Here is a 27,409-nt window from a genome sequence, read left to right on the forward strand (position 1 = left end):
TGCATGATATAAAACTGTCATCTTTTGTTTTATGTGTTTTGTTTACCTACACATACATCTTAAGCTGTGTCACAACTCTTGTTTAGTTTTGAGGTTCCATGCTTCCCAACATGGATTGGCTGCAAATCAGCATTCTAAACCAGAGGTGGGGAACTGTGATCGTGATTGGCCAGATTCCTGTTGTACGGTGATTTTTCTTGCTCAAGCACCGCTGGCTCAACTCCTCAGTAAATTGCCTGGTTACTTGATGTACTAGAGCAGGGAAATCACCCATTTGTACTAGACTCTGGCCCTCAGTTCTGCACCCCAGGTTTGTCTTTTTCAACAGGTTTTCTTGCACATGGTGCAAAAGACAAAAACAATTTTAATACTATAACTGTCACTCAGAAACAACTCTCCAATAAACAGTCCTTTTTGGTGCAGCATTTGGTTTAGTCATAGGCACAGATAAGGCACAGATAATTCGAAATGGTGCAGTCCAGAGTGTACTAGTTTAGATCAGCAGTTCACAGACTGGTCCACCGGGACTCCTGTTAGGTCCACCATTTTGCTTTATGTCTCTATTTCAAATTATGTTTTAACAAAAATCTGGATTGTCAGGGGTTACTGAGGACCGGTTTAAGAAGATTTAAATAACAAGGCCACTGGTTATTTGCTTCAAGGTTTGTTTCAACCCATAGCAACAGTCCAGTCCCTAACAGTCCAGTCCTCCAGTTTTAGTTCTGAGGCTGTGGTCTACTGGACTGGCTCCTAGAGAGCTGAAGAAAATGCATAGCCTACATACTCTATCATTCAGTTGTTCATGTACAAAGAAATTGAATCCCAAGCTTCATCTACTATGGGCCTTGTCCATACTTGGTATTAACATTTGTCTTAAATGATGGGATCATAAATGGACAAGACCTGACATGTCCATATGTTTACATTACAAATATTTTATACACCCTGACCATGCTCAGTGAGAATTGGATCCCATATGTTAATGCAAAGCGTAAATGGGGCTATTGCCCAATCGCTGCTTCCATCAACGATTTGTGTTTTTTTTTTCCCCTCATCGAACAGATAGGGTCATGGTGTTTCCAATGTTAGTTACATTGATTGGTTGTCAATAACTTCCTTTAAACCACGGGTAATTGCACCCCTGCACCACACTGTTGGAAATAGACTCCTGTGTTAATTTGTGTTGCGGTTTATAGAGGACATGCAGCAAGCAGGCACAAGAAGGGCAGTTTCATGTTTTGAGTCTGTTTTTGCCACTTGCCGCGAGCTTGGATGCTAGGAGTTCTAGCTATATAATACTACAAAATGCAGCATGTTACTTTGTGCATTCATGTTATACAGATAAAGTTGTTGTGGTCTATAATCAAAGCAGCATCTTACTGCAGCAGCAGTACCCCTGGAGGCTCATGTAGGCCAAGCTAGCGATAGTCATGACAAATGTACCCATGTTCCCAGGGTGAGAACAGGTTATGAGCAGAATAAGAGTTCTTGTAATCAACAGTCCAACCTAAATTAATACTACAGTGGCCTAGCACTTTCGTTCAGTGTGACCTTTGCCATCTGGTATGGATGTTTTAAAAAGTTACTAATTGATCATTTATAAGTCACCAATTAAAGTGTAGCTGGCAAGATGTACCAACATTACCATTCTGTAAGTTTTGTGGTAGCCATTTGAGCAGAAGTTGTCCGTCAGTTTTCTTCACTTCATCCTGCGCAGCATGTGTAAGGGTAGTGTACCCAAAGCAGTTCCCATGTATACTATTAGATTTGTAACTAAAAATGCTCTTTAGTGATTTTAGGACATTCTTATTTGGCCTTCATTGGAAAATGTTTTCTGGGTTATGGAACAGCTTTGTGCCATCATTCTAAACTCACCTTGTGTGCAGTATCCTTTGGATTTATGGACATCAGCAGATAGGAATATCCAAAACCACTGCTTAGTTTGTCAACACCATGGTTTAGTGTTAAGGCCATGCTTGCTTTGAACTAAACTCTCTAAAATCTCTAACATAAAAGGTAAAGATAGCTTAACTAACAAATATACCATGTTCCTTTAAGATTTGTGTCTACAAATTTATGTTTGTTCAGTATGTTGAAAATGGAAACACAGTGTGGCATTACTTAAAGCCACTGGTACATGACAATGTACTAGCTAACCACTGTACAACAGCACCTGATTTCACCAATTAACTTTTCGTCATGCCAAAGGGGTATAGTGGTACATGAGCACTATGCCATTGTAAATTCAGTCAAATACCCTTAGTTAAAAGTGAATTGTAGACAAACGGTAATGTGGTAGTTTAGGGTGACTTGACAGTCAAGTATTTAACCGGTTACCTATGGCAGAATGTAGTCCCAATCTTTAAGGAATCTTTCGCTATAGTATCCTGTGTTCTAGAATCCTTTACCTATGGTTCAATCTTTCTGGGGCAGCTACTCATATTCCAGATTCCCACACCCCTTAGGCATGATTAGACCACTTGCGGCATACAATGTAAAGCTTTATGCAATTGTTCATTTAATCCAGTTGTACCATTTCCTCTTCTTGGCAAATAACTGTTTGGGACCAATGGAATTTTGTGAGTTAAGTTGTCCTTGGTTCGAGCCTTGTATATTTAAGCAGTTGAACTTTGTTCTTAAAATGTATCCTCAACCAATTCTAATCTGCTACAACAGCTATTGATTTGAATTGTTGATAATTGCCAAAACACTAACACTATACAATTATAAAGTTATAGAAAAATAAATCCATATCACTAATCCAATCCAGTTCTCCTGGCTTTTGATGTATAGGAGACAAGCAATCAAGAACATTAAGAACCTAAACAATGGGTCTGTAGTTCCTAATGGTTAGATTGGGAAACTTGGGGCCTCTTCCAAATGGCACCCTAGGCTAAGGGCACCCTAATGCATGTTAGACATGAAGGATTAACTGCGCTGTTGCTGCACTTCTTGCAATACCAGTGAAGCATTTAATACCAACCACACCTGGCAAGTGTTGCAGCAATGTTCTTGCGAGCACAAAGTGCAGTTTTATGCCTTGGGTTTACGCACTGCACAAGGCATGCCAATGGTTTTTGGCTAGAAAAACTACAAAATACAGCATTCCTGCTATATTATGCAGCCTAAGCTTACAATCAAAACAGTACCCACACCATAAATAACTTGTAGTCCTTTTAGTCTGCAAAACGATTGGCCTTGAGACTCAAGGAGGTGTCTTAGGGCACCCACATTTAAAAAGCTCATTCCTTTGTAGGTAAATAGATTGACAACTATATTACAAAAATATAAATAAAACCCTTTTTGAAAGGTTCAAAAGATTTTCCAGATTGCTGGCAGACAGTATTGGCAACCCTACCCAGGAGAGTCATGCTGGGTCGGATTGTGTCACAGTGGGTTTGTGCACTTTCTTTCAAACAGTTAATGGTTGTGTTTAAACACTGAAATATATTTTATTAGGTATATGTGGTGACATGCTTCTGCTGACTTGATAGTAAAGACATTTAGATGTTATTTATTACAAAAAGATACACTCAAATTGCTTGAATGAGCAAGAACCACAAAGCAGTTCTGGCTAACTGTTCACGCAGCGTCGCTCCTGATTCGGACTCCAGTCCTGGGAGGGTCACTGCACTGCAGAGTTTAGCACGGTACTTCATTTAGTATGTAGTATTCAAGCTATTAGCTAATTAGCAAGACCTTCCTGGGACTAATTTTGAGCATTAGTGGCCTGCTTGGGAGTTTTGACACAAAGCCATAGTCAGACCAAGTGCAAGTGAAATTTGCCTGGCGAAAAAGGAAACAACTTCCAGTAGAAGTTATTTTCAGTTTACGTTCAAGTTCTAGTTTTATGAAAAAGCACTAAATGGAGTAAATGCTGCTCAGCCGACATCATTTCGCATGTCGTTTACATATAAACGTAGTTAGCAAGCTAACATTACCTGTGCACTGACCTGTATGTTCCTTCCAAAACCACATCACAATATACATTAGAAGCATAATGCTATTCAATGACCAGGGTTATCATTTTCTCATTTAACACCTGATACAACTAGTCAACTGATTAAGAATGCCTTCATGCGACTATGCAGGAATTAGCAGGATTATAGCCCTTTGGGACCTGAGTTTGACAGCCCTGCTATGTGGCCTTGGGTACCAAAGGGGATCGCAGGGCCAGAAATTCCTCAAATGGGACAGGGCCACTGGTCATAGGTTACACCTATCAGCAACAAGACCGAAGAAACCCATCACTCCCGTTTTTGTATACTAAGGTGCTAACCTGCAGAGTGATCCAGCTAATCCGTGGGGTTTTCAACAAGAGCTGCAATCCAAAACAATGTGAGCATAGCAGTCCTGTATTATATCCATGTATATTTTGTGGTTTTCCAAGCCCTGAAACAAATAGATGGAACACCAGCTAGGTTACTTGGAGTAACCGTAGCAAGCTGACAGCCTTTGATGAAGATTTCAGGAAATTGATGACTCAAATGAAACGGCAATAATCTCAAATCTCATTGCTTGGTTGTAAATAGTTAAAGTACTGCTTTCAATCACTGAACGTTACAAAATAACAATTCTTCCTGAACAATGGTAGGACAGGCTAAAGGAGTGTAGAGTAAGGATCCTTTAAAACACTTAAGATAATCTTAACCTTACAATGCTTTTGGGAATATGAATCCTATACTTCCTGTACTTTAAATACCTTTTGCTCTTTTCCTTCTCTTTTTCAACATTCTGGCAGCAGGCAAAAAAAATCCCCTAGTACTAAAAGAAGGCCTGAGGCAAAAATGCTTGCTTTCACCATCAAGGGATTCAAATAAGCAATCTTCCCTTCAGAGTTCACATGTGAGATTGTGAACACCTTCCTGACACATTTTGGGACAAGAACTTGAGTTGTCTGTTCTTCTGGGTATTATTACAAGGTCTCATAGACATGTACCTTGCGCATCTCTATCAAATGTGTTATGATCTGGTCTAGGGTCAGGTCATAACCAAAAAAGGTATATACCCACTTCAAGTTATCTGTAGCTAGACAATTTAAAGCTGTATTCTGTAATACCTGGTGCCGATATTAGCTTGCCCTGGTCCAGACCACTACCACTGCATTCACACCTTTCTATGCTTGTCTCAGTTCTAAGAGGCCATGATTTACATTTTAAAGAACAGGACCTTAAGCATGCTAGATTACTTCTTTTGTTAGCAGCATACTACAGTCTGGCTTCCCAATGGTTAAAAGCAATACCTTACACTGGTAGTCATCAAGTACATAACAAGAACCTAGAGAGGTGATTCCCAACACAGTCCTCGAGGACCATGTTCTCTATGCAGTAGACCTGGAGCTGGGAAACACTGACCTACTGTACCTCTTACTAGAAAAGGTTGTTTTAAGGTCTATTCAGCTATTGTATCTATTGGGCAAGGTTGCTAGAGCAAGTGTGCTTCTTAGGGTGTCCTATCACTTCTGCACCAGCTTGGGGTTAGTAGTGCTCAATGGAGGGAGCAGGGCTGTTCGAACTTAAAGGCTGCCTTTGAAAATCTGATGGTATTAGCTATGATTTCAATCAGTAACCCTAGTGTGGGACCTTTACTTCCTTGCCTGGACAGCTGATTGGACCCCTGGCTCAAATGGTCTGGTTGAAGTGCTAAGACATTTAGGCATTAGAATCAAACTCATATAACTTAATATTGGTAAGGTTAGGTTGATAATGATAGCCAAACCAACAGCAAGTGCATGAATTGTAAACCTCGCTGCTAGAAAAACCAACATAGACCAGTATGCCTGGTCACCAGCAAAACCAGCATATGCTGTGTTTTGGATGACCATGCTGGGTGACCAGCATGGAATGTGTGGTGTGGTTTTTTTTTTTCCCCCTTTCTTTTTCAGTAAGGCTTCAGCAGAACAAACAGGAGGGGAATGTGAAGACTGCTGGGACATGCTCTGTAAAAGTTAACCTGCAGCAGAGCACCCTTAAACAAGCTCTCCAGACGTGCAGAGAGGCACAAAAACAGAGAGGAGTCACTGCCACTGTTGCCCATGGTGGCCAAACCCTGTACCAAGCCAGCAGCCATCTTACGGTACCTTAGTCAGGAACCATGCGCAAAGGCAGCATCGTTTGCGCATAATGGACGTCGATGTGGAAGCCCCGTAGAACTTGGGGCGGGTCCTTTCACGTTCTTACTGTGCAGCGATTGGTTCACGCGGCGGTGTCACGAACTGTCCCGGGCTTCTGCACATTGTTTGGAGGTTGTGCTGTTGGAAGGAGACGAGCGACATATTATCGGCGGTTCTGCAAGCGCGACGTTGCACCCACATGTCGCTTTGGACGTTGAGGACCTGACTGCGTTCTCTGCACCCATCGGCGGACTGCAGGGTGCTGGGGGCGCGCTGAGGGGTAGCAGGGAGAAGACGACACCTTCCTGAGGACGACGGTGAGTAGCTAGCCACGGGGTGCGCTCTGACAAGGAATGTGCTCTTGCGGAAAACGGAGGCGTGCTTTGCTGCATTTCAAAATGAAGCACGTCCAGAGCCAGGCGCCTGGGGCTTAGGTCGCCCGTGGTGGTAATGCTGTTTAACATCATTTCTGATTCTGTTTAGTTGAACGGTTTCGAAGGAGGGTTACACCGCTTGAGTTTGAGGGGGAGGGAGGGGGAGGGAGGGGGGGGGGGGGGTTCGGTTTGAGCCCAACCCTGTGGTCCATTTCTGGACTGGTAGCTGTGTTGCTAGCTTGCTGGCTACTACCTTAGCTAACCTAACCTAGCTACTTAGCTAACTAATAAGTAGGTGATTTGGCTGCTAGCTGCCCGCTAGCTTGTTTATGATTAGTGATGCTAATGCTGCTACGGCGGGCTCTGTTGTAAACAGTGGTGTAACTAACGGAGCAGATGAAATGTGCTGTACAAAGCCACTTGCACGAAATATATCTGTGCGAACTCGCAGTGGTGACGTTATACCATCGATACTGTTCAGTTTAACCACGAAGTTGAACGGGTTTCTTATTCCGCAGCGTGTTGCTAGAATCCAGCCGGTTCGCCTTAAACGGTGCAGCGCTTAGGTTCTGGTGCCTGAGCCGCCTGAATGAAACCGCTGCGCTGTTCAAGGTGGAACGGGAAATTCGAACAACACGAGGAAGCTAACTTCAGCCTCGTACTTGAACTGCATTAGCTAACGTAGCCTTGCTGGCTGCCTGGCTGCGAACTTTTCCTTGTCGTTTGCCAGCTGGCTAACTACTCTTGTCATAGCTCATTCATTCTCTGGCTCCTGGACACGATACGTGGTCACTTGCTTGCGCATAGGACACGTTATGTCTTAGTAGCGGTGGTTTGCTTATCAATACTTGTGGCTGGCTGTGCAGCAGGAGCGTAAACACATCAGTTTAAGCCAATTTGTGCTGCTTTTGTTCATTTATTTCAGTGTTAACCATGTCAAAGTGATTTCCCCCCTGTTTAACAAGTCGTTTCATCTTCATTGTCTTTTTGCAGAGACCCTCAGAGCTCTATGGCAGTAGCACGCAGATTACTATGGTGAAATGGACCATGGAGCTGTAGGCATACCCAGCATGGTACGTTGCTTAAGTGGTTTATTTTGTACTCTGTGTTGTTTTGTGTCCGTTTTCCTCTCAGAAACGCCTGTCAGAATGGTAATATAGTGGTAAGTACATTGTTTAACACACAATATCCCTGATTTCAGCTCCCACCAGAACATGTGTAATGCTGTTTACCCACTGTAAGATTTTCCCACTATTTCTGAGACCGGGAGAATCAAGTGTTATCTGCATGCTGTACAGTTTGATGTGAGAACAGCCATCAGAAAACAGAAAGTGAAAGTATTATTGTATACCTGAGAAATCTGACTGATATTACAATGTTAGATCATTTCAGTGGCCTGCGATATCAGTCATGTCAATAATTCTTTATAAAAACATCAGAACGAATCAGTTTGATTGTTACATTTGGCATAAAAATCCACATGGTTTACTGGCGAATCCCCCTAGCATTAGTAAACTTTACATAATGGCAAAAGCTTTAAATTCTTTTATAGATGATTTTTAGAAAAATGCATTCCATTTACTTTTGTGTAGAAAAGTAAATGGCTTTTCATGCAGTCAAGTGAAATTAGCCCCCATGAGTGTAATTCTCTAAGATGTAACATTGGCATGCCAATGTTAGATGAATCAACAGTCAAGATCACCATTTATGCTTGTTCAGCTGTAGACAGCTCTGTAACTTTCATGTCATGATTGCATAAAATCATTGGAGTCTATAAATTGACAATTTAGTGCATAAATTCCTGTGAACTCACCTCAGTCACTATTGCTTCTAATCAACTCTAAACAGCATTAACTAGCTGGTCATGTGGCCTGGCTGGCTCCCTGGTTATGAACATTTCTTAGTTGTTAGTTGACAGTTCGAAGCTATTTAGTCACTTGGATTTATGCCTTGAAATTAGCCTATTGGTAGTTGTGGCTGGCTTTACTACATGAGTCCACAAATTTGAAACTCAACTCTAGTTTAACTTTCGCATGCTCCCCTTGATAACATTAATGAAGTTCTCACTTATTCATATATTTTTCAGTAATTTACTGCAGCATCAAAAATGATCATGCATTTTGACAAAGCAGTTGTAATTTTAGCCATGCTCATGTTAATGCTTTCAAAATAGACATTTTTATATTTCCTAAGCTTGAAACTGGTGTTGTCAAGAAAACATCACCCAATGTTGACAAGGAAAGCAGTTTTTGGGAGTTATTTCGCTCTACGACTGAGTGGTTCAGAGTGCAGAAAGCAGCTTAAAAAAATGATCAAACCCAAGGGCAAAATGCCCCATCAACTTTTTTGCTTCTTAAAAACATCTGAATGCACATCTAAATGTATTAAACCAACGTTGGCTCAACTTTTAATGCAAAAAAGTAGTGCAGTTTAATGTCATGTAATTAATAAAGCACTTACCATGGCCCTTAATCTGCTGACACTAAACCCAGTGTGAGTAGCAGAGCAACATTTTAGCTTTGGGAGTTTGCATTTTAAATATCTTTGCTGTTCAATTGTCCAAATATTTAAACCAATGTAATTATTTCCAATAAGAAATAAACATATTGCTATGGATCACTGTGAACGCTTGAGAGCTCTCAAGATGATCTCATCACAAATTAACATAAAATGGAAAGGGATACTCACTTGTTTCATTGACATTTATACTTATACATGCGCGACCACACGTTTTAAATTGCTCTTTAATGTGCAAACCTTTTTAATCCACCCAGCGCAGCTAATGGTGGTTTACTTTCACAATCTAGGTTGAGTTTAAATGAGGACATTTGAAGCTTGTAAGACATCTAAACAATATAACTTTATAGACTGTAGTTTTACAGTTTTAGGCTGTTGCCAGCTCCTGCAATAGAGTTGCTCACTTTCGCACAGTTTCATTAACTGTATGCATGTTGTGTTCAGCGTGTTTGCAGGAAATGAAAGGCGACAGTGAGTTGACAGAAGGCAGTCATATAGTACATAGTTGATGCTACTTCTGAAACGTCAGCTTGATGTGTCCTGAGCCTTGGATTTTTTTTTTATTTCCAGGCCATTTTGTAAGCAAAATAGTTTGTCAGACTTACCACTGTTACCGTTGTCAATGTTAACATGAAAAAAACTTGGAAGGCAAATGCTGGCTTATGTAAGTTTTTGTTAGTAAATAAAATGGCACTGTTTATATTGTAGGCATCATGATCCCTAGTTCCCAACACCACGACTAAGAAAATTAAGCTTCTTTGCCTTTCTACTTTTTATGTTCTCAACTATTTTACATTAAACTGCTCTGAATTGCTTCTATTTACATCTCAATTGAATTACACAGAAATTTTTCATTGATTTTGCTCTATTAGAGTGCCCTGATCCTCACTCTCTGCTTTGAACATGTTACTGCCTTTATGTCCTGTTTGGTGGGACATGTTTTTGCTGTGCTTTTGTTTTTTTACACTAGTCACAGCTCTGTCACGGTAATGTGTTAATGAAGTGTAATACCCATGCACTTACATTTAATGCGCAACTAACTTATCACCTTTATTTGGTTACAGCACATATTTAACCGCATGTTTTCCGTTCCCCTCACTGGTTATACTTTATTTTAAACAGCTGAAATGAAACCGTTGAATCTGATTCTTTGGCTAATCATCACATGGAACACTAGCTGAAATTATCTTTGAACTTGTGGCAGTTAGAAAGCAAACTTTACTTGGGACATCAAAGTTCTGAAAGTTTATCAGAAAAGTCGCTGTGTAACTGCAGTTTACTAGAAATGTTAGCTGAATGTCTGTTGTAGTCAGTCGATGTCTGTTTTTTAGCTGGAGTAGCTATAACATGTTTGTGCACCTCTGCCAGGTTGGTGTTAACAAAAAAAGTTGTGACCCATTAACAAATAACCCAATCAGACTTTTGCCTGTTAGGGCAGGAAGTAGTTGAAACTGTACATATTTATTAAGTAAGAAGTGTAACTTTTTATATTGTCGCTATTTAAGGTTTCCAATGTGCATTGTCATTCTGAAAAAACAATTGTTGGTCTTTAAATAGTAACATGACGTAAGCTTCTAAACTATTTAAGTGGTTATTTATTTATTTATTATTGCTGATGTAATTGGTGATAAAATAATCTATAGATTAATCCCATTTGGAAATAACTATGAACAGCAGACCTACAATAATTACATCCGCAGTGGTAGCAAACATTAGGGATTATACATGATGGAGACATTTATTTACTAGCAGCTTGTGTTCATTGCTCAGTAAGCAATTATCAAAGGAATGGTTCAGTTGAAGGATGGCCTGTACTATACTGCATGTTTGGATATGAAAAATTTGAAAGGGATCATTCAAAAGTTAAGGTGGTTGGCAGGGGTCGTACATATGGCAGGGGTAGTGTGTAATGCAAACTTCTTGCATGTGGAAAACGAGGTTTCAGTTCCCTATTCAGACAGGTGTGGTATTGACTACATTCTCTTGGAGGAAGAATTCATAGCGCTTGACCCAAAATATCCACTCCACTCTTACTATACTGCCTTTAGTAAGGATATGTAAATACACACACATACACACATCATCTAAGCTACTTCTACTGGGTCACGGGGGGCGGTGGAGCTTATCACAGCTGTCATCGGGTGAAAGGCAGGATACACCCTGGACAGGTCGCCAGTCTATCGCAGCGCGATATGTAAATATCAAAACAAATTTATTTGTAGCGATTTTTACAACTGATGTTGTCACAGGTGAGCAAGCCAGGGGTGACAGCGGCAAGGAAAAACTCCCTCAGAGCTGAGGAAGAAACCTTGGGAGGAATGAAGGCTCACAAGGGGGGGGGGGGGAGAGTGAACCCATCCTCCTCCTGTTCAGACTACCTACTAAATTATAGTAGTAGTAGTAGTTCATGAAAACTTAAGTGTAGGGTGGGCAGCTAGTCCAAGGCAAGTGGCGGTAGCTGGGGCGGGGGCAGCTGGTCTGAAGCGAGTAGCAGGATAGCTTGACAGTCGTCCATCAATGTCCAGCCAGACATGTGGGCAGTTGTTTACTCAGAAAAAGGTAGGGAGATGGAATTAGTTTTGTTCTGTTTGGCTGTATGTAAAACGGAGAATGTGAACGTTTCCAGAGTGTGGCTAATGAGAGAACCAGAAGGACACGCAGACATGGGAGCACTCGGAAACAGTTTGGCATCCCTCTGCTCCACCGTCCACAAACCTGAGTGATCGCGTGCCTGTGTCCATGGACCCCTAGATCTGCCGCCTTGATCAAAGGGGGAACATTAGCTACCAACAGCTAAACGAACAAGTGAGTTTTCAGCCTACATTTGAAGATTGCGAGTCTGAGTCCCGAACATTTTCTGGAAGATCATTCCAGAGTTTGGGGTCTTTATAAGAAAAGGCTCTTCCCCCAGCTGAAGCCTTATGAATTCTAGGAACTATTAAAAAGCCAGGACTCTGATCTGAGTAATCGCGATGGCTTGTTATAGGAAATAAGGTTTTGCAGGTACTCAGGAGCGAGCCCACGTAGGGCTTTATAAGTCAATAAAAGAATTTTGTTATAAATATGTAATTTAACCAGCAGCCGATGAAGTGATGATGGAACTGGACTGATAGGCGAATTTTCTAGTTTTATTGAGGACCCTGGCTGCAGCATTTGGAACTAGTTGAAGTATGCTTAAATTCCTGCTAGTGCATCCTGACAGTAGTGCGTTACAATAGTCTAGTCTTGAAGTTATAAAGGCATGTACTAATGTTTCTACGTCATATGGCATTTCTTATTTTAACTATTTTGTGAGGATGAAAAAGCTGTTCTGGTGATACTGCCTATGTGTTGTTCAAATGATAAATCTGAATCAATTATGCAGAGATTTTTTGCTGCTGAACCAGTTGTAACTGGAAAGTCAGCGAGATATAAAATTAAATCTCAATTTATTTCTTGCCACTTTTGGACCCAGAAGGAGAACCTTTTGTTTAGTAGGGGTAAGTTACACAACATCCAGCCTTTCACATCTTTTACACAGTGCTCCATTTTCTTTATCCCTTTACCTAACGGTAACACGTATAACGTAAATAATAATGGTCCTTAAATAGGCTTGCAGAATTCCACATCTTACTTTTGAATAATTGGAAGATGAATCGTTTACCTTTACAAATTGATTTCGTTGTGTTAAGTAAGATGTGAACCATGATAGGGCTGTCCCTGTGATTCCAACCCTGTTTCCTAACCTTTCTAGGAGAATATTGTGGTCCATCATATCGAAAGCTGCGCTGAGGTCAAGTAGCACCAACAGGCATACGTAGCCTTGATCAGATTGTTATCTTAACTAGAGCTGTCTCAGTGCTGCTATGTGGCCTGAATCTAGATTGGAATTTTTCATATGTGTGGTTCTTATGTAGATATGAACTAAGTTTTTGGGCCACCGCTTTTTCTAAGATCTTGGATATAAATGGTAGGTTAGAAATAGGCCTGTAATTAGACAATATGCTAGCATCAAGATTTGGTTTAATAACTGCTACTTTAAAAGCTTTGGCTACATGGCCCAGGCTAAGGGATGAGAAATTTTGAAGGAATTGCATCAAGTGTGCAGGTTGTGCAATTTGCAGAGGAGACAATCTTCTCTAGGCAAGCTTCCAGCTTGGTTGATCGTCCTTTCCACTCTAGTTTCCTTACTGTTTGTTTTAAGGTACAGGTTTTATCATTGTACCATGGGACGAGCCTTTTCTGTCTCATCCTTTTTTTTCTTTTTTTTTAAGTGGCGCCACATTTTCTAAAGTAGATTGAAAGGTATTTTCTAAATTCTAGCTCCATTGGGTCTGATGGAGTGGAAACTAGGGTCGATAGTTCTGGGACGTACATATATTATGGCTAAGGCGCAGCTCATATGAAATCATATGATCAGAAGTTGCTGAGGTTTGTGGTAGGATATTAATCCTGTATATGTTAATACCTAGTGTCAAAACTAAATTTAAAGTGTGGCTACTGTAGTGTGTAGGCCCTGTTACATTTTGGGTAATACCAACAGAGTTTAGGATTGAAATAAATGCCTTTTTTAGTGGGTCATCTGCCTTTCAAAATGGATATTAAAGTCCCCTACAATTATTACTTTATCATTGCACACAGCTAGGTTTGCAACAAAATCACTAAATTCTTTTAAAAATTCTGAGTAGGGCCCTGGTGGTTTGTAAATGTTAAATAATGAAAGTGCTTTCTTTTTTGTGACCAGATTTGTAATGCGGATGGAGAGGAACCTCAAAAGAAGTGTAGGTGTCACATTGTTTCTGACTGATATTTAGGGTATTTTGGTAGACTGCACATAATTCACCTCCTTTGCTTAATAATCTTGGGCTGTGTACATAATTATATCCTACATGGGTGGCTTCATTTAGTGCTGAATATTCATCTGGTTTAACCCAAAACATCAAATTTATGATCACTTATAATTTCATGCATGATGACTGCTTTTGAGTTTAGTGATCTTATATTGAGTAACCCAAACTTTAGGTCTGATGTGTTGCTGCTATCATCTGAATATGAATTAATATTTTAGGTTGTTGAAACAGGCTGATTTGAGTTTTTCTACGTTTAGATTTAATTCGGGGCCAAAGACACAGTCTCAATACAGTTGAACCTGGGTGACCCCTTAAGGTGGTTCGCAGACGGTTGGTTTAGCTTGTCTGTCTGCCTGTGATGTCATTATCTAGGCTTTTCTGACACAACTTGTGGAAAGAGTTTCTGGCATTGGTATGCAGGGTTTTGTTTCATTGTTGCAGGATATTATTGTAATATTGTCTTTAGTAAACTTTGAAATTTTTTTAACCTTCTAGGGTTACGTGGAGGATTGTCTACTTTTGTTACTTGGTAGCTTTTCTAGAATTGCTTTGCACAGATTTTTTTGTAGAACTGTCTCTGCAGGGGAGAGCACCTATGGTGCAAAATTTCTTCCATTCATAAATGGCAAGAACGTGGACAGCGGAACATCACATCCCCTTGTGTTATTTGAATATATTGTTCCAAAACCATGGATGCTGATATGGATTTGGCCAACCTTTGCTACTGCAACAGCCTCTCCCTTTTGGGAAGATGTGGTTTTGTAGCAGGGATTTGGGGATTTGCTTCCATTTAGCCACAAGGAGCATCACTGAGGCCATTCACTGATGTTGAGCAGTAAGGCAAGACCCGCTGTCACTGTTCCAGCGACATGACCGATGGCTGGGTTGAAAGAACATCTGCAGCTTCATCCACTGTAAAATCCAAATCTCCAGACTAGCTGCTTTTTGCTCTGCCTACCAGGCCCGCTAGCCTCTCTTGGTAATGGTCTCAGGTGTAATAGCACAGGCATATAGCATGCATGGGTTAACCAGCGCTTCACGGACATGGTCGAACTCGAGGTACGAAGGACATGCATTGCGGCCCTAGTAGGATCTAGTATGGCAGGCCACTGTTAGCAGCCGTGCTGGGAATAAATGCAGTGCTACCATGACATTCATTGCTTTGAGTGGGTGGGATTCACATGCTCAAAATGAAATGGTATATATTTCTACATTTTAACAGTACGGATAAAAAGTATAAATATACACTATTTACAAAAGAATTGGAATCCCATTCTTAATCCATAGGGTTTAATATGATGTTGGCCCACCCTTTGCAGCTATAGAAGCTTCAACTCTTTTGGGAAGGATTCCCAAAGGATTCCCTTTTCACAAGGTTTAGGAGTGTGTGTATGGGAATTTTTGACCATTCTTCCAGAATTGCATTTGTGAGGTCAGACACTGATGTTGGACGAGAAGGCCTGGCTCACAGTCTCTGCTCTAATTCATCCCATCGGGTTGAGGTCAGGACCATCAAGTTCTTCCACACCAAACTTGCTCACCCATGTCTTTATGGGCCTTGCTCTGTGCACTGGTGCGCAGTTATGTTGGAACAGGAAGGGGCCATCCCCAAACTGTTCCCACAAAGTTGGGAGCATGAAATAGTTTGAAATCTCTTAGTCTGAAGCATTAAGTGTTCCTTTCACTGGAACTAAGAGGCAGAGTCCAACTCCTGAAAACCAGCCCCACATCATAATCCCGCCCCCACCACCACCAAACTTTACACTTGGCACAATGCAGTCAGACAAGTACCGTTCTCTTGGCAACTGCCTAACCCAGACTCGTCCATTGGGATTACCAGATGAAGTCTGATTAGTCACTCCAGAGAACACGTCTCCAATGCTCAAGAGTCCAGTGCCAGCACGCTTTACACCACTGCATTCGATGCTTTGCTTTGAGCTTGGTGATGTAAGGCTTGGATCCAGCTGCTCAGCCATGGAAATCCATTCCATGAAGCTCTCTCTGCACTGTTCTTGAGCTAATCTGAAGGCCACATGAAGTTTGGAGGTCTGTAGTGACTGACTCTGCAGAAGATTTGGCGAGCTCTGCCCACTATGTGCCTCAGCATCTGCTGACCCCACTGTCATTTTACATGGACTAGCACTTTGTGGCTGAGTTGCTGTTGTTCCCAGTTGTTTCCACTTTATAATACCACTGACAGTTGACTGTAAAATATTTAGTAGCAAGGAAATTTCATGCCAGCTACCCATTCTTTCAAAGATGTTTGTGGAAGCAGTCTGCATGCCTAGATGCTTTATACACCTGTGGCCATGGCAGTGATTGGGACACTTGAATTCAGTGATTTGGATGGGTGAAATATTTTTGGCAATATAGTGTAGTACAAGAACGTGCTGGTGAAATGTATCTTGACATCACCACACTGAATTGTAAGTAGTTCAGTTTTTTTTAAAGATAAGAAATCTTTGGGGGGGTGTGGTTAGTTGCCTTGCTCAAGGGCACTTCAGTCACATACTGTTGGCTCAGGGGGTCGAACTGGCCCATGACTGGATTTTCATATTGAAGAGCCTGAATATAGGTGGAGTGGTGGGTTTTTTGCAGTAGAGCAGGGAGCTGTATAACTGTTGGTGCTGAAGAGGCTGGGTTTCTTCTCGCCATGTTTGGCACCGTTTTCATCAAATCCAAAATAATGCTAAAGTATGGATGTTAACCTACAGTCATCTTAAACTCTAATATTTTGCAGGGCACATTGCTTAGCCTACATTTTGCAAATGAAAAATAAATATTAGAATCCCAAAATTCCGAATACCTACTCAATAAATATACGAATAGTCTCATGTTCAAGCTCCACTCTACTTTTCACCAAACTTTAGAGTTCACACTGTATTGAGGCAGGCAGTGTTGTTATGGCATCCATATTATTCATCAGACGGCCAGATGGTGAAGCATGATTCATCTCTCCAGAGAATTGGTTTCAGCTGCTCCAAGGTGTGCTTTACACCAATCCACCTGACTGACACTTGGTATTGCACATGGGGAACACGGGGTTGCGTGATGTTACTTGATCATGGAGACCTGATTTGTGACGCTACCAACAAATGTTTCAGTAGGCATGGGTAGTATCTATTTTTTTCATACTTCCATACCTTCCTGATATTTCATCAATCCACTTCAACATTAGTTGGCTAACGTGCAGTTTCCATCTCTCAAACACATGGTGGGTGATGAGCCCAGCGGTCAACTGTTTGAACTTCATGATTGCTCCTGTGATGCTGGCGAAGATGACCCTGGAAGTTCTGAGAGCGACTGTCATGATTGAGCCACATGAAGCAACGTGATGCATTGTTCTTTTGCGCTTGCGGGTCAGTTTAGACACTGATGAGAGGGGCAGTTTCAGCTTTACTACCATCACAACTGCAACAGAAACCTGCATCTGGGCAATTTTTGTCCCGACCAAAGTCATATACCTTCTGTGTAAACATCACACAATTTTAAATTACTGAATTAATGCGTTCTGTGTTTTCAAATGTTTGTACTTCACAATAAGGGCGAGAATTTGACAGACATACTTGAAAGCCAATGAGTTTTTCATTGTGAACGATTCTACTGCTAATGTTTGTCTGTGAAGATTTCAAAAATGTTTAGAAATTCAGATTTCATTTTTTTTTTTGTGTGTGTGTGTGTTGTCTGTATTGTTAACTGCATATATAAACACTACAATTTAATGCCAGGGTTTTTTGTTAAATCGGACCAGTCCAGAGTCCAAAACCACACCTATTTCATAAACTTGAGTAATTACATAAAGTACTAGATAGATTTATTCCAAATGAAATTATCCAGTCATTGTAAAACTGTGTTGACTAGGTTGACTTCCCAGTAAATAACTACTTCCCCAGTATTCAGAAGATTAGATCTAGTAGCCTTTCTGTGACTAGCGTAGTTTTCAAATATTTTAAAATGCTTAATCAGATTTTTCTCTTTATGCAGTCCTTCAGACAAGTGAATTGCATCCTTCCCTCCCACTGCTGTACACTGGATACAGTTGGGTGAGTACACTGTTCTTTACACTGGTGGTGGTGGTGGTGGTGGTGGTGGTGGTGGTGATGATGATGATGATGATGATGATGATGATGATGATGATGATGATGAAGAATAATAATAATAATGATAATAATAATAATCTTCTTTCAGGACTTAAAAAGATCAGGTGATCCTTACTGAACACCTAACTCCTAAGGATGGCCCATGAATCCAGTACATGTCACCACATAACTCCATCTGATTCAGAGACTTTGACCATGTCCTTGGAAACTGAGGAGAACTTTGAACATCATATTGAGCAGCTTACGGGAGAAGAGAAACTTTCAGGCATGATGGTTTCTGAAGAGGTCCCCACATCAGACCTGAACTGTTTGAATTCAGAGGCCGATTCTCTGCAGGACACATGCCATGAACCACCATGGTCAGAGGACAGGAAATCAAATGAGTCTGCGGGAGGTCAGTCTGCTGATATCAAAACAAATCCGGTTACTATCAGAGATGACCCTTCTGTTTTGGGTACAGATTCATGTAGGACAGGACAAAATCCTGGTTTGTTTAGTATGGCCGGTCTTGGGGGTTACTCAGATGTTAGCAGCTGCTCTGAAGCAGATTTTGACTGCACTTCAAATGCCTTCATAGAAGAAAATCCTGATCAGTCTTTAGAATATCCAAGTACAAAAGAAGCAGGTGATGTGGAAAAAGATCCTAGTACATTGTGCCATTCTGGTGAATTGAGTTGTGCGTTAGCAGCAAGTGGCAAAGAAGCAACAATGGAAGATAGAGATCATGACAACAGGGACCCTAATGAATTGGAATGTGGAAGTGATGTAAATAATGTGATAGATGATGGTAGTCATGATGAGAAGTCCCTCTTAAATCTCCAGAATAAGTGTTTGAATGGTGAAAGTGAGTCTGCTGTGAAAAATGAGGAACAAATGGAGAAGATAGCATGTGCTTTTCAGAACTCGGACTGCTCTGTTGAAGACCTGAACAAGGATTGCAAATATATTCCAGCTACTCAGAGCAATTCTGTTTGTGCCTTGGAGTTGAATAGTGTGAAGGAGGTAGAAGACCAAAATAATAGTGACATAAATGGTGATAATGATGCTCATGCCCAAACTGGTTGTCAATTAGAAACAGTCAGCAACCTGGGTGAATCCAAGCTTGTTGGTCCAGAACATGAGTCAAACCCTGACTATGAAAAGCCACCCATTGACCATGAACTGCAATCTGACAAAACAGAGGGTAAATGTTCTGTCACTAAAGAGGTTGAACGCAGCAGTTTTGAATTCCTACAGTCTTGTTTGGGCTTTAAAAATACAGAGCACAGCTCACCTTTCTTGAGTAGTCTGGTTTGTGCAAAACTAGACCAACATGAGACCACTTCAGTGTGTGACACTATGAATGAAACCTCAGAGAAAAGTGACATTAGCAACACACCGCCCCCAGTTCTTATGAGAGCTACTTTTGAACCGGTCACTGGAGATCAGATGGAAGAAGCAGTAGAGAGTATGCAGGAGCCTCCTCTACTAAGTGCATACTACAGGCCTCTGGGATCTTCAGATACTGAGCCACAAAGTGATTGCATAGAGGGGCAAATGAATAAGGACTTGGCAAGAACTGAAAGTGGAATTGAGACCAGGATCACCAGTGAAGTTTCCTTGGTGTCATCCCAGCAATTAAAGAAATTGCAGCCTGTTGTGCTTCTAAATACAACTCAGCAGAAAGCTGATGGTGGAAACGAATACCATTGTTCTGCATGCAAAAGGAGCTTCCAAAGTGTAGATGAGCTTATTGAACATTACCACTGTGAACACATTCAGTGTAACTTTCAGTGTTGTTTCACCTGTGAATGTTATTTTTCCAGTGGAGCATTGGCAGGGCAACATTTGTGTGAGCAGGTTAAGCCAAATCGCTTGCACCTGCCTGATTCTTTATCATCACACACTAAGGAGCAGGCCAAGAAGGTCGTCGCAAAATATGTGTGCATGTACTGTCTCAAACCTTTTGTCAAGAAGGCTTACTATCTTGATCACGAGCGAAGGCATAGAGTCGTCACACAATATAGATGTGCATGTTGTGGTTTGTACTTTCCACATATAACTAAACTGAAGACTCACAAACGAAAGGTCAAGTGCACTCCCTTGATACTAGAGCCCCAGGAGCAGACTAAAGAAAATGTAGAAAATTATCTGAAAAGGGCAGATCAGCCCACTGCTGTACTTGGAACTGTTAGCAGTCAGATCCAGCTCAATGAATGTTTTGTGAAAATGGTGGACATAAACAGGGGAGATCATTCGCCCCAGAAAATAATTTGCCCAGTTTGTGGGAAGATCTTCAGACTCAGAGCACAACTGAAAGCACACCTCAGATCACACTCTGATGAGAAACCCTTCAAGTGTAACGTTTGTAAGAAGGATTTCAAATATTCCTGGAATCTTAACAAGCACAGAAGGGAACAATGTTCTCAAAATATTGAGCCAGACAGTACACCTTCTTTGAGATTTAAGTGCCCCATTTGTCCGCGAGTATTTAAGTACTCCTACAACAGATCCCGGCATTTGCGTGAGCAGTGTCTAAAAGAATATACTCGGGAAGGAAAAGGAAAAGTTGGAAGCAGGTACAAATGCCCATTGTGTAGTAAAACATTTACCTTGTCTTCTAATCGTATTCGACATATTAAAAACACTTGCTTTCAGAGGTATAAACTCAAAGGGATTGTGATTAAAAGGGGACAGATCAAGGAACAAGTGAAAGAAGAAAAAGAGGAGAAACCACTGTTGCCAGTGCCCTCTCAGAATTTGCCATCTTATAAGTGTAAACTATGCCCAGCTGTATTTACATACAGGTCTGGAGTGTGGAGACACATGAAAAAACACCAGTTGCTTCAGAATACCATAATGCCAACTGGCAAAGATGCCAACCTTAGTGATCCGAAACTACTGCACTCTGATAACCAAACAACTCCAAACCAAGGGTCTCTTGGCATGGTCTCTAGTCCACCTTTATCTTGTCACTTCTGTGAAAAATGTTTCAGTTCAACTTCTTCACTGAAGAAACATGTGCATATACATGTGGGAAACAAACCGTTCCGCTGCTTGGACTGTGGTAAGAACTTTGCAAGGCGTGGGCATTTAGTAGCTCACAAAAATGTTCACAGGCGAAAGATACAGTGTTCTGTCTGCAAAAAAATTCTTCCCACAATTGGAGATTTGTTGAAGCACAGACAATCCCATATAAAAAAGGGAATGCTTCAGTGCCCAGATTGCCCAATGCAGTTCAAGTTTCCTGTATACTTGCTTCGACATGTTGCAACGCATGAAAACAAAAGTAAACATAAACCAGCTCATAACCATCCAAACAACATAAACCATCGACCTGAAAACCAACTTCAGCCAACTGAAGCAACAGATCAGAAAATGGAGGAAATTCATGAAGACTTCATATGTCTAGTGTGTAAGAAGGAATTTGTTGATTCCAAAGCACTAAGTGAGCACTGTTTAACTCACATGCCAAAACCATGTGTTTCCAGATGTCAGTTTTGTAAGCGTAGTTTTCAGAGTCGAGCGATATTGATTCGGCACATCCGTCTTCACACTGGTGAAAAGCCTTTCCCTTGCCATAGGTGTGGAAGGCATTTTTCCCGAAAGGAATACCTGAAAGTTCATGAAGAGAAATGTGCAGACCCACAAGAAAAGCCTCCATCTGTAACATCAAACTCTGTTCAAATACAGGATGAATCCAAAAAAACTACGGTATCGAATGAAGTTCGAAATGTTTTTATGTGCTCGTACTGCCCTCATGTCTTTGCCATCTCCAGCAGTTTGACACTTCACGAAAGAGCTCATGTGGCTAAGACCCTTTTGCCATGTTCAAAGTGTGGAAAGTACTACAGAAAAAAGAAAATAAAGGAACACCTGAACAACTGCAAGGACAATGAATCACAACATGCCTGCCGGAATTGTGGCGCTACATTCAGTAGGAAAAAGAAAAGGAATGCACATGAGAGCAAGTGCAAAAGCACCGATTCAGATGTCGCAAACAAAACATGCAAAATATTGAAGAAAACTGGGACGAGCCTCGTGGACAAGTTTAAGGAGTGGTGTCCGCATTGCCCTAAACGTTTCAGATTTAGAAGTTACCTCCTGAGACACATTCGTTCTCACTTAAGGAAACAAAAGTTTGTATGTATGCACTGTGGGCAGAGATATGACAGTCAGCAGCACTATCTGCAACATGAGGCCTTTTGTGATGGTGTGTTCAAGAAATTGAAAACAAAAGTATTGAATGAATCTACAAAATCCAAAGCTATGTTCGAAGATGCATCAAATCTAACAGATACCAGAGTATTTGTCAAAGAAAATGATGGGGAGTTTAAGTGCAGTTTTTGTACTAAAACTTTCACAAAACCACGAAATCTGAGGCGCCACATCCTTACCCACACAGATGTCAAGCCTTATCGTTGTAAGGCATGCGAGAGTAGTTTTTCCCGATACGATCATCTGAAGCTGCACCAAGGACACTGTAAAGGCAAGAGACAGCGACTTGAAGTGCGCATTGAAAAGATCAATGTTGACCTTTCTAGCACAGGCTGGCAAACTAAAGTGCAGCAAGCAAGTGAGGTATTTGAATGTAATGTTTGCTCTAAGCAGTTCTCTGCCCGCAGCAATTTAACACGACACATTTCCATGCTGCATTCTACTTTCAAACCCTTCACCTGTAAAAGGTGTGGCAACAAGTATAGTTCTAAAAAAACTTTAAGGGCACACCTCCTCAGGGTAAACTGCAGACCGTCTACTGAAGAGAGCTTGAAGCCACCTCAGTCAAGTGCTCCAATGCAGCCATGCAGAGAAACATCTAAACTCTTGCAACGCATACATGGACACTACTCAAGTAAATTTAAGTTCTACTGTGAGTATTGCCCCCGCCGCTTTCAAAACCAATCACAGTTGAAGATGCATATTCGTCTTCATACAGGGGAGAAACCTTTTGGATGTGCCAGTTGTGGTGAGCGTTTCATCAGAAGAGACTATTTGCAGCGACACTTGGTTAAATGCCCTGAAAAAGAAGAGAATTTTGATAAAGTGCTTTGTGATAGGTGTGGTGGTTTGTTTACTAAAGATGCACTTTATATACATCAGAGGATTTGCGTCATTAACAAGTCACATGACTCCCCCCAAGTAACCAGAACTGGCAGCCCTTCAAAGATCAAGGGATTTTCCTGTGTTAATTGCAGTGCGCGTTTTTTGTTGTTCTCCCAGCTTCAGCAGCATTTTCTGACTAAACACAGATCTGATGGACAACAGCAGTCAAACAGCTTAGAGTACCAGCAGTTATCAACTACCTTTAACGTAAAGGAGGAACCAACAGACGAAGGGTATACTGAGAACCTGCAAAGCAGCAGCCAAATGCAAAGAAATGAGAATACAAATGGGGAAAAGAAGAAACCATATGAGTGCCATCAGTGCAAAATGAGGTTCATCAGCAGCAGTGGGCTAGGAATGCATATTCGTGTTCATACAGCAGATTACCCTCTTTCCTGCAATAGATGTTCCAAAGGATTTTGGAGCAAAAATATACTCCAGAAACACAAGAGAAGGTGTAAGGGCCTTGAGGAAATTCCTAAAAAAGAATCAGCATTATCAGAATCAGATCTCAATGATACGGTCCTTTTATTTAATAATGGCTCTAACACGACAGGGACTGGTGTACTGCAAACAAAGTTTTCCTGTAAGGATCAGGATCAAGGAAACATGGACAAAGGAGACGCAGTTGTCCACAAGTATCAGTGTTCCGAGTGTGATCAAAGTTTCACAGATGGCCTCAGGCTAATAAGTCATCTTGAGGATCATGGCCGTGAAGATCTGGAGCGTAGGTTAGGGAGTAAGCATCGATGCCACTTGTGTGGCAAGACCTTTGAACAAGCTGGGACACTACAGAGACACGTGAAGACTCAGCATCAGGAAACTGTTACTAATACGTGTCCTGAATGCTTCAGAAACTTTCGCTGTCCCTCTGATTTGGATGTTCATAGGTCTTGTCATGATCCTAATAGGCCATTTGTCTGTGACACATGCAATTTGAGGTTTTGGACACCTAAAGCCTTGAGAATTCATCACAGTCATGCTCACCCAGGCATTCAGCCCTCTAATGCAAGTGAGTCTAGCACAGGAGGATCTTCAAAAGCGTTTTCATGCCTTCCCTGTAATAAAACCTACACAACAAGGAAGTCATACATGAGGCACTGCAAAGGTAAACATAAAGGGAATTGGCAAAATCCTGAACTTACAAGTGCTCCCACGGAACAACACTCTGACAAGAATGAACTTGAAGCAAATGACATGGGTAACGAAGATGCAAGTGATAATGATTCTGACTCTGCACCCTATTTTCCTTGTCATGTCTGTGGTAAAACATTTCTTACATCAGAACGTCTTGAGGATCATCAAAGATGCCATCTTGGAGAAAAACCATATGAGTGTGAAGAATGTGGCAAATGCTTTTTTCAGCTTGTAAACCTGCAGCAGCATCAGCGTAGCCACAAAACTGAGTTTCAGTGTCCTATGTGTGGTAAAGGTTTTATTTCACTCTTTGCCCTACGCAAGCATAAGCACACTCATGTTACCAAACGGCCCCACCGCTGCACCAAGTGTCATCTAAGTTTCACAGGATCTTCACAGCTGGCAGAACACATGCTTGCTCATTGTGATGAAAATTTCCCCTGTGACCTTTGCGATGAAACATTTTCCTGCAAGATAAGCAGAGCAGAACACCGCAAGCTCCACACTGAGGAGCAAGAGGAGGAGCTCCCGCCTTTGATTCCACCCACAAAGCAGACTTCACCTCCGTGTAGGACTAGCGACAGTCCTTCATTAAACAATGCCCAGCAATACAAGTATCGTTGTGGAATTTGTCAGGTGCGATTTCAAGATCCAGAACAGCTCTCAGAGCATGGTTGCATTCCAGCAAAAGAGCGTCCATATTCATGTCCTGAATGTAATATGCATTTTTTGCACGGTTCTCATCTGAAGAAGCACCAGCTCAGTCATCAGTTATCTGGGCCACATGCTTTTCAGTGCAAGAGTTGCCACATGAGCTTCAGCCAGCGCCATCAGTACTTAACCCATATGCGAAGGCATGGTGATGAGCCTTCAGACTCTCAGATCAATGAAAAAGTGAAATTATCAAACGCCAGTGATCTGAGTGAGGACAAAATCTACAAATGCCCAATTTGTCCAGAGAGCTTTGCTCAAGCCTTAGAGCTTGCAAGTCATCTTTCTGTTCACTCATACATGTGCAATGTTTGTAAAAAGACTTTTGCAACTAAGCAACAGCTTGAGGAACATGAGCAATGCCATTTATCTGCTGCCACGCAGTATGAGTGCACAGAATGCGGCGACAGCTTCCTTGGGAGTGATTCCTTTCGTCAGCATAATTGTGCTCGCCAGAAACACTTTGGGCACTCGTCCAAGTCACCCCCTCGCAAAAAGAGATCTACAGGAACTTCACTGAAAGTCATCAGTATTGAAGAAGAGGAAGAGGAGGAGGTTGATGTTGGGGAAGACTTCTATAATTGTCCTGTCTGCAACAAACGGTTCTCCTCCAGTAGCAGTTTACAGGAGCACCAAAAGGTGCATGAAGATGGACGTCCATTCAAGTGTCTGGTTTGTGGAAAAGGCTTTGCAAAGAAGAAATATCTCACACAGCACCAGCAAATACACAGCGAGCGTCCATACAAATGTAATTTTTGCTCGGAATCCTTCAAGACTGAGCCAATGCTTTTGTCCCACCATAGAACCCATGACTCAACAAGGAAACATCAGTGCTCAGTATGTAACAAGTCATATCGTACAGTGTCCGAACTCTCGAAACATGAACAGAAACATCCAGAATTGCAAAGTTTGAAGGAAGGAAGTGGTGACTATAGATGCGATATGTGTTATAAATCTTTTAATTTGCTTTCTCAGTTACAAAAGCACCAGGAGACTCATGTTGGCCAGGTTGTCTATGAATGCACAGAGTGTGACAAAGCATTTGCTTTTCTAAATCTTTTAGAAGAACATCAGCTGACTCATACAACTTCTGCAAATTCTTCACAACCTCAGTCACCATCCCCCCTTCTCTTTGAAAACCCAGTCAATGAGTAGAGCATACTGTAGAGTATTTCCTGCAATGCAGGTGATTTTTAGTCATTCAGTTTTCTGAAAAAATTAAAGACTGTACAGTTTCTTGACACATTTTGGAATATTGTGCTTTACCATGTTACATCATATAACCAAATAGATTTCTCGTTTTATTTTAATGACTCCTGTTATGTGTATATTTGTATGCAGTTCTTACTTTTTTTTCTATTGCGGTTCTGAGAATTCAAAACATTGAGAAAAAAATGCTTTTGGTTGCAAGATGAGCTTTGTATGCCAGGTAAAACTCAAAAAATGCTGTTCAGATATGTTCTCCCCATTTGTGGGGCTTACACGGCATGAATATCAATCATCATTATGTCTACATTTTTTGTCCTTTTGGTACATGTTCACCTCGCAATATATTTCATCTTCGGGAAACATTTTCCTTGTTTAAAATGAAATGAAATAATGAGAATTTTCTTTTTCTTTCGTTCTTACTTTTAAGTTCTGACTAATGTAATTTTCCGATAACTGGTTTTAGCCATGCCTTTTAATACCTCAGTTTGCGAAGATTTGAATAAAACTTTCAAGGGTTACTATGAATATTATAAATATGCCTTTGTATGTTTAGGTTTCTTTGTATCTGCTGTTTCATAATGAATGTTTTTATTTGTTCCTCTTGATAGAGATTCCTTACTATAACTAGCTTTTGCTTAACAGGTGGTTATGAGCACCTTTCAAGCACTTCATCTGTTGTAGTCACTTGTTAAGGAGATTGACTACCTTTGTATTAAAGTGTATACTTTATGCATATGTTTTTCTTTTAATACACACATCTCTGTGTATGAAGACTGAAACAATAAATCCATTTTAATACAGTTGTCATTGGTGGTCGATAACTCTAACACAGTCGGTGACGAATTAAACTGGAACGTCCATTTCTGGAGTCAATCGAAGTACAAATTCTACAAAAAAAGTGATTCTGCCATAATGGAAGTTAAAATGCCAAGAAAAGGTAATACCATTTTATTGGGGGATGAGGGAGGAAGCTTAAATCATATCCTAATTAATCCATTTGGATATTACAATGAGTGTTTGTAATAATTAATGTGTTTATACACAGAATATGGCCAGAGCAGTTATTGTGTAAATCAAATTTTTAAAATCTTGCTCCCTTGAAAAATGCTAATCATCCATGTATGAATTTTAAGCATGTGTACTTGAGTACCTTTGTTTTCCACTTTTTGAAGGGTTTACAAAATGTCTTACAATATGAATCTAAGTTATAGTCCTACTCTAAGAAACTACCAAACCAAGAGTTTATTTATTTATATATATATATATATATACACACACATACACAGTGCTGGCCAAAAGTATTGACACCCCTGCAATTCTGTCAGATAATACTCAATT

General features: G+C 41.0%; 1 protein-coding gene across 2 annotated transcripts; it reads left to right on the top strand.

The window, feature by feature from the left end:
* Positions 1–5,963: 5,963 nt before the first annotated feature.
* On the top strand, positions 5,964–26,875 carry znf1035 (zinc finger protein 1035). 2 transcript variants are annotated; one of them, XM_017702070.2, is made up of 4 exons: positions 5,964–6,429; positions 7,480–7,559; positions 17,817–17,875; positions 18,021–26,875. In XM_017702070.2, the coding sequence occupies exon 4, from the start codon at positions 18,068–18,070 to the stop codon at positions 26,015–26,017; it is 7,950 nt and encodes a 2,649-aa protein (XP_017557559.1). In that variant the 5' UTR covers positions 5,964–6,429; positions 7,480–7,559; positions 17,817–17,875; positions 18,021–18,067; the 3' UTR covers positions 26,018–26,875. The 2 variants fall into 2 exon arrangements, with proteins under 2 accessions (XP_017557559.1, XP_017557560.1); XM_017702071.2 differs by lacking the exon at positions 5,964–6,429 and adding an exon at positions 6,487–6,559.
* The last annotated feature ends 534 nt before the right edge of the window (positions 26,876–27,409 follow it).

Source organism: Pygocentrus nattereri, chromosome 3, assembly GCF_015220715.1.
Source record: "Pygocentrus nattereri isolate fPygNat1 chromosome 3, fPygNat1.pri, whole genome shotgun sequence".
In the NCBI taxonomy this organism is placed as follows: domain Eukaryota; kingdom Metazoa; phylum Chordata; class Actinopteri; order Characiformes; family Serrasalmidae; genus Pygocentrus; species Pygocentrus nattereri.

Bases quoted from the DNA above. Each gene is read 5' to 3' on its own strand.
- znf1035 (XM_017702070.2), top strand. From the start codon at position 18,068: ATGGCCCATGAATCCAGTACATGTCACCACATAACTCCATCTGATTCA.